Raw genomic sequence first — 12,804 nt, forward strand, 5'->3', positions numbered from 1 at the left:
CATACAATTTTATCTCCAGTCATCTCCTTAGGATCATCGTCTTCACAAGACTGAACAAGAAACTTTAACTCTTTAATCTATTTATACAGAGGTTCTCCTTCATGCTGGTCAAACCTTTGTAAAACATATCAAGCAAACACTTTGTTCTTCTTTGTAGCTGCATAATATCAAAGCTTCAAAAGGTATTGACCAATTTTGTTCGTGTTTTCCTCTTCAATTGTTTTCCTCTGACAAATCATGTTCTAGATTTTCTGAGCTCATAGATGGCGGTGTTACTCTTTCTATGATTATATTTTGATTGCCGATCCCACTTCTGACACTATGTAGAAATTTAGTAAATTTAACCATTTCATATTTCCCAAACACCTGTAAACATAACAAATGTAACAAACAAGCGAGCAAATAAATAAATTTAAGGAAATAATAAGTAAAGCAATAGCTAATTCGCTAAGGCAAAAACATCATAGCAGGATACAATCAAAATATTTTGTCTTCATATTTTGTGGAAGTCCTCTACAAAACACATTGGAAGGTTATATTTAGAACTATTTTGGTTAGCTTTTCGTTGAGAGAAGTCATTTCTTAGAGCCAAGCCGATTAAAGGCTTTTTGGTTATATGGGAGTTTCATCTAGCAAAAAATTTGATAAGGAAGTCATTGGCTTAGCAAAAAAGATAAATAACCTTCTAAAAGGTCTTAGACATGGCCAAAAGAAAAGATTTTCTCACTAATTGAAATCTGAATTGACAAATTTGACGACCAAATTTGTACACTCATTGTTGCTGACTGGAGGTTAATAATACTTCCAGTGGCTAGTTTTTCTGGTGAAGGAGTCAAAGAGGTGAAAGGACTTTATGATAGTCTATATACCTCTCAGTAATTTTTGGAACTGGAACGACCAGAAAACGGGACAGAAAACTGCAGAACAGAAGACTGGGAGACAGATAGACCCTGTCTCGTTTCCCACAAAATGCCGAAAATAGACGCGCTGAACAGACCTACTGAAATTCTTGGCAAAATATTCAAATTGCGACAGCATGTCTTGCTCAGTGGAGCAAATTTAATTCAGATAATTTAGAATTCCTCTATCAAAAATGTAACTGCTACCTATTGTTTGATTTTCACTATAATATAGTGTTTTATTCAAAATTATAAAGCTATCTACCCCTTCAATGGTCAAAGACCTCTTATTAGGGCAATCTATCCCTTTCTGGCAATGATCTAGGCATAGCCTATTATGATCTAGTTCAGATGGTAAAGGTGTCGTCTCTGCAGTCTGATCATTCTGAAATTCTTACATTATTTCAATATTTATACTATTCTCCCAAACCCTACATCCCTACATTTAATAACTCCAAGGTCCCTTTTTTGTGAGATAGGCCTTATTAAAGGATGTAGATTTTCTCTTTGTTTCTTCTAATTCTGATATTAATTCCATTGAGTCTAATTTGAAATCAATCCTGCTGCAGTCAGCTAAAATAGCAATTTCAATGACTAGGTTGCATTTTTACAATGGCTCCAAAAGACCCTAGAACCAGTGGAATGATGAGTGTAGGGTTGCAGTTCTGGCAAAAAGAAAGGCCCTTAAAATGTTTCAAAAGCACCCATATTAGTCAACAGCAATCTCTTACAAGCAATCATGTGCTAAGGTGAAACTACTTTGTAAGAGAGCTAAACAGGGTACATTGCTGAATTTCAGCTCAAGTATCAGTTTTAGAACCCCAATTTCAAAGGTTCACAATTTCATTAGTCAACTAAATAGTGAAAGGCAGCCTATTGATGACCATGATATCATTGAAGATGGTTATCCAATTGTCTCATATAAAAAGAAGGCAGATATTTTTACTAATATCTTTAAAAATGGTTGCTCAGATTTTCATTCCATCTGACCTCCTTGTTCTTAATATCAAGTCTTCCCCAGGTCATGATGGTATTTATATGAAGTGGATTCTTGAGTCCCCAAAGGTGGTTCATACATCCCTCTTAAGTCCTTATAATCTTATTTGGTCAAGCCAAAAGTTCCCAGATGCTTGGAAGATTGCTCAGGTATTTCCTGCTTTAAATACCTTCTTACTCATCTAGTGATATCAAGTCTTACCATCCTATATTGGTATTGCCTGCCCTTAGTAAAGTTTTGGAAAGACTTGTCTTGTCAAGAATTGAGTGGTTTGCTGAAGTCAACAATCTCTTTCCTAGTGAACAAACAGGTTTCAGAAAAGGACATAGCTCTTTAGACAACATTACCCAGCTAGAAATTGATGTTTGTAACTCTCTTAAAATAAGACATGTCACAATGGCTGTTCTGTTTGACTGGTTGGATGCCTATGGAAATGCAGTTTACAATAAATTATTAGAACTCTTAATTAATCTTCACTTCCCTTATTCTTTTTTAAGTTTTATGAAGTCTTTCTAACTGATAGATGTTTTTATGTTCAAGTAAATCAGTCTAGAGGGGAGTTATCTTCCATTACAAGAGATCTTCTGCAAGGTGCAATATTCAGCCCTCTTCTATTCAACTTATATGTTTCTGAATTGCTAGTATCTCATGCATCATTTGGCCTTTATATGGATGATTTAATTATTTGGAAGTTGGGAAGCAATATTGGCCCTCTTCAAAGTCTTATTCAACAGGATATAAGATTAGTCCAGTGATTCTCCTTAGTATTTGGTTTCCCAATCTCAATCAGTAAAACTAAAGCCATTATATTTACTAATGGTACTACAGATCCTCCTAAACCACTAACACTTTTCTTAAGGGAGATCCCATATTGCAATTCAGTGAAGTTACTTGGTTTATTTATGGATTCTAAAATGTAGTGGCATGAACATATTAATTCTTTGAAATCTCTGATTATTTAGAGACTTTGTATTCTAAAGAGACTTGCTATAAGTAAGTGGGGATGTCATCCAAAAATTATTTTGAATTCTTACAAATTGTATATTTGTTCAAATATAGAATATGGGATTCAAATTTTTTCAGCTTGTCCTCCATCCTCATTCAAGATCCTTGAATCTTTACAAAATTCTGCTATTAGAATAGCTTTGGGTGTGCATAAGCATACTCCTCTGTCAAAGTTAAAATACTGTTGGGATTGGCATCCTTTAGTGAAAGAGCATCCAGTCTAAGGATTAAACATGTCATGCAAATCCAGGCTTATGGAATCAAGCAAGCTGTATATATGCACATCCCTTTGCTGGGAAGTCAGTCTGTCCCAATGCCTATTCATCATGGAATCAATTCCAACTGGAGGTCCCAAACTGGAATCAACACTCTCCTTATACATATCACTTTACTGAGTCCCCTCCATTGGAAATGAGTCCACCAGGTTGTCAAGTAGAACTTATCTCTATTAGTAAAGACTTGATTCCTAATTATGAGATCCAGACTATTTTGGCTGGACAGATCTCAAAGGCATACCCTAACTATAGAAAAATATATACAGATGGATCTGTCCAGAGGGAAAGAGCAGGAGCATGTATCCCATCCCAGAATTTGAACATCTATTCTCCTCTCCCATTGGGATCTTCTATCTTGTCTGCTGAATTATGTGCCATTTGCCTGGCCTTTGATGCACTTATAAATTATAACATGGAATCTGAAAATACACTCTGTCTCTCTGACTCCAAATCAGCATTACTACTGATCCAAAATATTAATAGAATTGCCAATGACAAGGATTTATATAATATTAGAAGACAGCTTCTTAATCTTAAGATCAAAGGAAATGAGGTTTATTTTCAACATGTTCCAAGTCATAAAGGCATCAAATATAAAGATATGGCTGATTTTCTAGCAGCAAAGGCTTCCATGTAAATTCCTAGTCCTTCCTCTGACCTCAATTCATAAGATTAAATATGGTGCTATATTACATTAAAAATGGTGCTATATTACCAGCTGAAATCAGGTGCCCTACTTCTAAATAGCTTGTTATTTAATTGGAAGCTTCATCATTCCCCTTTATGCCGACTGGATTACAATCCAGCATGTATTATTTGATTGCCAGGCTCAGAGTGAGGAGATTATTGCTCTAAAGCATTTGCTCCTAGGCTAAGATTCCAAATATGTATACAGCTATCCTGGATTCTAACCTGTCCTGGGGTATTGATTTCAAGATATTTAAGGCATCAATTGATATCTTAAAGAAGATAAATATTGTTTAGTAATGATTAAAGCTTGAAGAAGTCAATTTTAAAATGTGATATATCTATAGTTTTTGATTTTGTAGAAGAGAGCAGGAATGAGTAGGAAGAGCTGTATTGGTACTGGCCGGCCTAGTGGCCTTAAACTGCTGGGGACAGGTAGCTCAGGTACTTACACTTCCCACAATCAATAACAGTGTATTATTATACATAATTGCATGTATTTGTTGTTTGCTGACTGGAGGAGAATAGTGCTTCCAGTGGCTAGTTTTTCTGAAGAAGAAGTCAAAGAGGTGAAAGGACTTGTTGTTAGTCCATATACCTCCCTACAATTATTGGAACTGGATTTCAGTTAGTGAAATTAAAAGTTCAGAACAGGGTCACATCTGAAGAAGTCTCGAAAAAAGTCCCAAAACTACTCTAAAACAATCATATTTGTTTATCTCCTTTGCTAAAGTAATCCTACATTGCTTATTCACATCACATGACTAGTGTGTTGCATTCATTATAGTAGTAGGTATAGTAGGTTTGTCTGAATTCTGCTAAGAATGAGTTTCTATATATTAATAGCCCAACTTCAAATCCATTCAAATGGTTCTTTACTGCCTGGTTGAAAGAGGTTAGAGTCTCTGTTTGTTCAACTCTGTCTTCATCCTGTTCTGGGTTAGTTAGTTTAATGATAAAAAAAATACTAGCATTTCTTATGGAAAAGTGTGTCTAAACCATGGTTGATTTAACTAAAAAGGCTTTTGCAGAATACATTTTTTTTCTGTCCCTGTAATATTTTTATTTCTGGGTTTGCTAGTCTTCTTCTTTTGTTTTGTTTCTGCATTGCCACCATACAAATAATAAGGTATTTTCATGATTACACCTCATTGATACTTTTTTTCAGGCTTGATAAATTAGCTATGGATATTCTGTCAAAATTGGTTAATCTCTTCAGTGTTAATAAACTATTGTTTAGGTTTTTCCATTATGTTTATGGTTATTTTTTTTCTATATTGAATATATTTGTTAGGCCCATTGTTTATTGAATATAGTCTATTTGTTTTTGTTATTTTTTTTTCTTTTACTTTGCAGTTTCTGTCTTTATTTGGATAGATTTGAAAATCTTTCCACAAAACAGGCTGTTCAAAGAAAAACAAGGAGCTCCCTTAAGCCAAAACTAGGCAGAAATAACATCAAATAATCTTCCACACATAAAATTTCCACCAATCATCATCAATAATTAAATGAATCCAACCTAGTCAAACTTCAAACTAGCAAATATTAGTATGAGGCCAGGATTTATGCATTAAGCCTAGGCCTAGGGGCACACAGTGCCAAGGGATATAGAAAAACAATAAGCAATTTTTTTCTTAACAAAAACTGAACTGATGTCTATTTATTGTCAAAGTACCAGGTGTACTTTAGTGCTCTGCTGCCTATTAACAAAGAAGTGATTTTAAAACAATGCAGGAATTCTGTACCTGCTAATAAACTGTCAGATGTCTCCCAAGAATGGCAGCTAAGAGGTTTGTACCACCTCTCTGCTGCACTACTTTTGACTCATTTGCCTTCTGTTCAGGGCTTCTACTGCCCCAAATTTTTGGGGATTTTCCTGTAAATCTCTGTGTCTCCCTCCCCCAAAAATTGTTTGGGCCTAGGCAACAAAATGCTTTGGCCACCAAAGATTTATATCTGGTTGTAGGTAGGGCTGACAGTCCCCATGCCTTCTCAAGACCAGAACATAATTTGCACTTCACTGAAAACCAAATGCATTTAAATGTTTTTACTTTTTTACCTTAATAAATAAAAAATATTAAAACCATAAGGAAAAAATTTCATTATATATATATATTAAACTGACAATCCACAGTCACTTGTTGTTCTTTTTTTGAGTAAAGTACAAATTATGTTTTAGATTTTGGGGATTTTTTTCAAGCCTGAAGACCTTGTTATTTGACCTTTGGTCTTTTGCTTTAACAAATGGTTGTCTCAAAATTTATTTTGGACACATTTGGGGAAAGTAAGACGTGGGGGGGGACTAGTTACCCTCCAATCACTTTGCCTCTTAAAAAGGGCATTAGAACTTCTGATTTCCTATCCAATGACCTGATTTCCAATCCCATTCAAAAGTTTATACAAACACACTTTCCCAAAAAACCTTATATGCCCCTGTGGCATAGCTTACAACCCTTATCCTGAGGGCTCTGGGGAGGATTGTCATCCTCAAAGATGTAATTACTGGACTTATCAACTATGCTGAACAAAATGGCTTTCTCAAAATATGATTGGATGTATTTGGGGAAATTATTGGTATGGAGAGGAGGCTGGTTGCCCTCCAATCACTTTTGACTATTAAAAAGGGCACTAGAACAATCAGTTTCTAATCAAATGAACCGCTTTCAAAGTTTCTATTACAGCTCCTTCTATACAAAGTGCCCTGGTCTGAAAAAAAGAAGAAATTGGTTGTGCCCACACTCCTTTCTACTCAACCAGTGTTATTACACCGCCCTTGACAATAAATAATAATAATAATTCTTAGGTCTTCCTTCAAATGTATCCCTGTGGTTAACCTTCATCTGAATAAAGCTTTCTTGTAATACCTTATATACTGATATGTCACTTTAAGGGCTTGAAATTGAATTTAAAAGGGTAGCAAAAAGTATATTTGAAAAGAGCATTAAAATATACATCAAGTAGTATATTCACACCTTAGCTACGAAACAATTTAGACTCTGAATTCATTCCTGAAAGTTTCATTCTCTTAACCCTATTATCTATAAAATGATGAAGACATCATCTAGAAATTTACTCGAATTAATTAAGTAAATTAAAAAACACAAATATTAATTCTAGGAAATCTTTATAAGATTTTTTCACCTATCCTAGCTAGTGGCAGCAATTAGGGAGGGGGGATAGTAATGTTCTCCTAGATTTTGAAAAGGACCTTGATATTTCTAGTTCATAGCTACTTTGTATTTTAGATATGTGGTATCTTCAATTAGCAAGACTGACTGACTGGTCGTTTGTGTTGCTTACTCCTGTGCTTTTTTTCAGAGCCATTAAATAACACTGTTACTCTTCAATGACTTTGGTTTGAATTGTCTCTTCGGTGCCCATCCTGGAGCATCCTAATTATACCTACTGATGGTAGATCACCTAGTTTAGAAATGTGTAAAACCATTCCTCTCTGCTGTTTTTCCTACTGTCATGGTCTCTGACTAGGGTCTATAGTACTGTTAATTTTTAATGACTTTTACTTTTTTTGAGAAAAGTCAATCAGATTTTTTACTTTTCCTGGAGGATACAAATTATACTGATGGGAATTAAATTACACTGACAACTTTCTTTTGAAACGTGGAAATCCATTCTTCTCGACTGTTTTACTTGTTGTCATAATCTTTGACTAGAGTTCAAAATTAGGCATCAGTTTATCTGTTTTGTTGGTGTGAAGCTGTAATCAAAAACGAGTTAAGTCAGACAACAAGCTTTGGACTTCTGTGTGTTGAAATTCTGGAAGAAAAATAGAGGAACTTCAGTTCAAGAAATTTGTAATCACATTGGTGCTCAGAGTGTGGGGTTAACAGACCTGATTTCCCTACCTGTGACAATCTTTTGAATACAATAGATACAATAAATGACCCAGGTCAACATGAAAGTGCAGTCTGTATCCCTGAACCTATTGTAGGTTCCAGTGGCAGTCAATATGTTCTCCCAGACATATCAACAACACATCATGATCAATCAGCTCAAACCATTCTTGAGAGACACCTTGCTTCCACTTTTAATGGAAGGAAATTCAGTGCTCATTACTTTAAGACTTACTAATGGAATGAATAATCACCAAACTTGGATTTTGTCTTCTGTTTTGCTTACTGCTTTTTTTTTTTAGTTGGGCTCTAGCTGCAGTCTCTGATAGTTCTGACAGCTAGGCAGTCTTTGAAGCAAAAGGACTATTGGAAAAGATCAATTTGGCTGTTTGTCTCAAACGTTGCATGTGATGGAAAAAGTGTTAATCATTGTAAATTGTTTGTCATAGCAACTTCAAAAAAAATTTTTGCTAATTTTTAAGGCGCTTGCACTGATTACTGGAGTATACAAGATACTACAAAAGCTGTGAATTAATAAAAAATAAAAAAACTTAAGCAAAAACATATCCAAATTTTGGCTCTATATTACATCCAGGATTTAAAGTCACTAGAATCTAAAGGCAGTGCTCACAGCAAGAGAAGTCAATCGATTTCCAGTTGTCCCAAAGACTTTCTCTCAAATTAAACATCTGATAAATGCAATATCAGCCAGCCATTTAATCAGACTCCAGTAAATTTCTGCACTTTATACTGAACATCAGGCAAGATGGACCACCTGTTGATGCAAAATATGCCTCTGCTTGATATTTTATCTGCCTTTGACCCTTCAAGTTCTGATTTTCTTAAATTTTTATAGCACTTGCCTGTTAGCCAAGTGATTGGCTAACATATAGTGATTGCAGTGTCTGTCAGGCGGTCTGTTGGTCCTGCTTTGCTAGTTCGGGCACTTCCATATAAGCTAGGGCAATGAAAGTTGGCAGGCGTATCAGGGACCAGACCAGATTAAATTAGAAATAGTTGGAGTGGAGGGCCGGTGGATTTGGAAAAAGTAGAACAAATATTTAAAAAATGTTAAGCAACAGATATGGTGTTGGTATTCTATTTCCAAAGGTTGTAGGTTAAATTCCTGGCAGAGACAATTTTTATAAGATTTTTTCTTGCTCTGCCATTTATAGTATTAATTTTTAGTTTAATTTCAAAACCTTTTTTAAAATGTCTGCTCTTAACTAACACTTTTATCAAAAATATCAAATTTGCTATAGTATGGTCCAGCAACTATAGGAGGAGCTAAATCAAGGAATAGATTTAAATAAATAAAAAATTAAAGAAAAAGCTACTCAGCTTCAGAGGCAGAAATTCTGCGCAGTGGTGCTTATCATGGTAGCCTAAAAAAAAAAAAAAAAAAAAAACATCACTGTGATAACATTGTGAAATGTTGGCTCTTCTGACCTCGTCACAAGTGCCATATGAGCCCTGGACTCTTGTGAAAAGTTGAAAAGGCAATGCATTGTTATCAAGTGATTCTTGGTGTTGATGACTATGCCCTAGAACCTCAGTTATCTCTTGTAAAGTTGCTTCTTTCAAAATACTCTTCAAAAACTCTTCAAAACTGGATCTTCTCCGAGCTATTAAAATTTTATCCAACCTCCTAATTGCATATATATATATATATATATATATATATATATATATATATATATATATATATATATATATATATATATATATATATATACAGGATAAGATTTTCAGAATAAAGCATGAGAGTGCCAAAGCTTTGCTCAAAGATTATTTGGATAATTATACATTATTTCGAAAGTGAAGACACTACATTATTTGTTGAATCTTTTTCTCAAAGCTGTTAAACTTTTCTTCAAAGAGTCATGTTTGAGGAGGCGGTAGCACTCTTTAAGTCCACATTAACCCTGTGTATATCATTGAAAACGCACACGAATTAATTGAAAAGACAAGCTTTTCCAATGAAAGTAGAGAGCAATATTTAAATTTAAACAAACAGGAATTATTCTTTGTATGAGGGGGCTGCCTAATCCTCAGCTCCTTGCTTTTTTTGCTTAAGTTTTACATTTTGTCTTTATCTTTTAAGAAAGAATGCTCAAATACTAGGGTTGTTTGATTTTAATAGGAAATATTTTTAAACCCCTGTAAAATTTAGCTTGATGAGTATGGAGTTGAAGAGAAAGCAGCCTTCCTCAATTAAGGAATCATTTCTGTTTGTTTAAATGTTAATGTTGCCCATAAATCTCATTCGAAATCAACTTTTTTTAAGTTAAAAAAAAAGGATTATTTTCTGCTGTGTTCCATGTTCTCGTGGAAAGTTTTACATTAGCAACTCATAAGCACTTTTAAAAGGGGTTAATTGAGCAAATACACATCATCAAAAAGTCCTCAAATCAAGAAAACTTGGACTCTGCACTGACTGAACATCTTTCTAACATCTCCAGCCATTTATTTTTTTGTAGCATTGGACACATAATCAAGAATCAGAGGTAAGAGGCTTAGGTAAAAGAATGACTTCTACTGATGGCAACTAGGGCATTGTTTTGCTTCAGATCTTTCATCCGAATTAAGCAGCCTGCAAAGGAGTCTCTTCTCAGCTTTGTACGTCTTTCAAATAATTGACTTTGGGGGGTTAGAGTAGTATCATTTCAAGATCTGTCAAGCAGGACAGCCCTCTCCCCTTGGGGAAGTTTTGAGCAAACGCATAACATAACTTAAAGTTTGGTTATTATGTCCTGAAAATAGACTTAAATTCACCATCACATCCTATGCCCCAAAAATATACTACCCCCTTGTATAGATGCAAAGAGACTAAATTTTAGATGGTCTGGTAAAAACATTTCAATTGAAGATTCTCAGTCAGATACTTAGTGGAATAACCTTAAATGTCATTTCTTTGTACAGACATTTTTGTGTTTTATGCAAAAACGATGAGGTTTCAAACTTGCTAAAACTCCTTGAAATTTCCTTTCTCAATAGTCTATTCTTAAACAAGTTGTTCCAGCTGATTTGAAAGATTTACATATATATTTTTTAGAGATTAAACAATGGGAAAACCAAAAAAGTTCAACAGAACCTCTTTGCCTAGGAAGCAGCAAGTTCGGATACGGAAGGATGTGAATAATTATGTAGCTGCAGATGATGATGAGCTGAGCAAGCAATTATTTGGAACTTCTTTAAATGTATGTTCTTTTTACTGCACCTTAAGCTATATTACTTTGTGGGTTTTAACCAGTATTTCAAATATTCTTTGGAAAATGAAGAACACCAGATAGGCACCAACATGACAATTCATTCGAAGGGGAGGGGTCGTAAAATGTGAATTAAATGGAAAATACAAGAATTGTATAAAAAATCATTCGCATTTCGATATTTTGGTTCTTTTTTCGTGGGGGGATGGGTCACCTAAAAGATACTAGATATTCACAAACTTACAAGAAGTCCACTCCATGATTGTCACAGTCACCCTAAGTTATCCAAAATCCAATATTAAATCCAATAAATCCTGATCCCAAGATAAATAAATCCTGCTAAAACCCTTTTTTTATTAGATGAGGGGATGGTCGCTACCCGGGTTGTGGCAAAACTAAAAAAAGAATCCGTAGAATTTCTCTTAGACGGTCTTTGAAAGTGCTGGCTGACAATGCACTGCTTGCATTTTTTGACACTCATGTCACCAATACCAAAATGAAATAAACGTACACATTTTTCTTTTTGAAGTTCGATTCATGTTTGATGCTTGGATCTCTCTAGCCTAATTCTAGCTCAATGCAAAATTAAAGTAAATGCTTGGTATACTAATACCAGCTTACTGTCATTTCCCTTTCTACTATTCGAGATCGGTGAGTGGGGTATAGCACGCTTTTTAACTTTAACTTGGGTGGTCCTTAGAAGATCAGGTAAAGGTATAGTAGAGGGCAGAAATGAGACAAAAAAAATATATATAGGCTACCTTCTAATTCTCTGTTCAATGCTCATTCATAACATTGTAATGGCTGCCGTCACAGTTGTTTCTGCCCTTTACTATGCATTTACTGAAAATCTAACATGATAATATGTCACAAGAAGAAGTGTGGGCCTGAGACAAAGAATTTCATGTGATATGCTGCTTTTCCACTATGGTAGTTTGCAACTAAGTCCAGAGTTCTTGTTGAAGTATGCAATAAATTCAGATGAAAATTGAAAATCTTGGTAAATCTTTGATTTTCAATATCCTAAAAGATATCTTTCCAATGTTGAAAAATTCTTAATTTTACGATACATATTTTTAAGTAGAAGTGTTGGCAATAAGAACGACAGTAGCTTTGAGCAGTAAGTGACGAAACAAGTGAAAATTCCTAGCTAATATCAAAATGATCTTGAAAGTGTTGAAGGGGAATGGATATATGATAGGAAAAAAAAATTGTAAATAAAACATTTTTTTGCTGTGAAGTACTCCAAATAAAATATCAAAGCATACGTCACAACATAAGGCTTGTTAAAAAGACAATGTCAATCATTTTTCTAGAGAATTTTGGTGGGACCCAAACCTCCTAGGTCTCGCCCTAAATATATTACTGGTTACTAGTATCTTTCCACTATATTAAGTCACCTGAGGATGTATACACAGTGCTACTATCTACAATTACTAGTAATTTCTACTTATGATTTTGGTTGAGTTTTTCATTTCACTTTCTGTGTATGGGATTGAGGCAGAGGAATAGTGTCAAATATGCCTCCTAAACTTAATTAGCTCTCTCATTTGTATTCGAACTGGTGGTATTAGAAAGTCTCACTAGTGATATTATAAAGTTGGCCGTGGTAACTATTTTTGAATCTAGACTAACACACATTTTGTTAGCATTAATTTTTAATACTTCTTTAGATGATCAAAGCAAATGACATCCGTTTTATTAGAAAGATCTGTCTGATTTACTATTTTGAAAATTTGAATGGCTGAAAAATGAAAAAATAAACCTTAACTCAGGATAAAAACCAGCCAAGTTCTAATTTGCTGCAAAACCGAACCAAGTCTTAGTTTGGTTGGTGGGAAAATGAAGTCCTGACTTCGTTCCAAATTGAAATAGATTCAA

At 34.5% G+C, this 12,804-nt stretch overlaps 1 protein-coding gene across 6 annotated transcripts in view; it reads left to right on the forward strand.

Moving 5' to 3' along the window:
- Positions 1 to 999: 999 nt before the first annotated feature.
- The window catches only part of LOC136030212 (18S rRNA aminocarboxypropyltransferase-like), a 128,372-nt gene continuing 116,567 nt past the window's right edge, over positions 1,000 to 12,804 (forward strand). For all 6 annotated transcript variants that reach the window (XM_065709012.1, XM_065709014.1, XM_065709013.1 and 3 more), the window contains exons 1-2: positions 1,000 to 1,095; positions 10,770 to 10,914. In XM_065709012.1, coding sequence (XP_065565084.1) covers positions 10,780 to 10,914 — 135 coding nt within the window. In that variant the 5' untranslated portion in view covers positions 1,000 to 1,095; positions 10,770 to 10,779. The remainder of the gene's footprint in view (positions 1,096 to 10,769; positions 10,915 to 12,804) is intronic.

Source organism: Artemia franciscana, chromosome 8, assembly GCF_032884065.1.
Source record: "Artemia franciscana chromosome 8, ASM3288406v1, whole genome shotgun sequence".
Classification (NCBI taxonomy): domain Eukaryota; kingdom Metazoa; phylum Arthropoda; class Branchiopoda; order Anostraca; family Artemiidae; genus Artemia; species Artemia franciscana.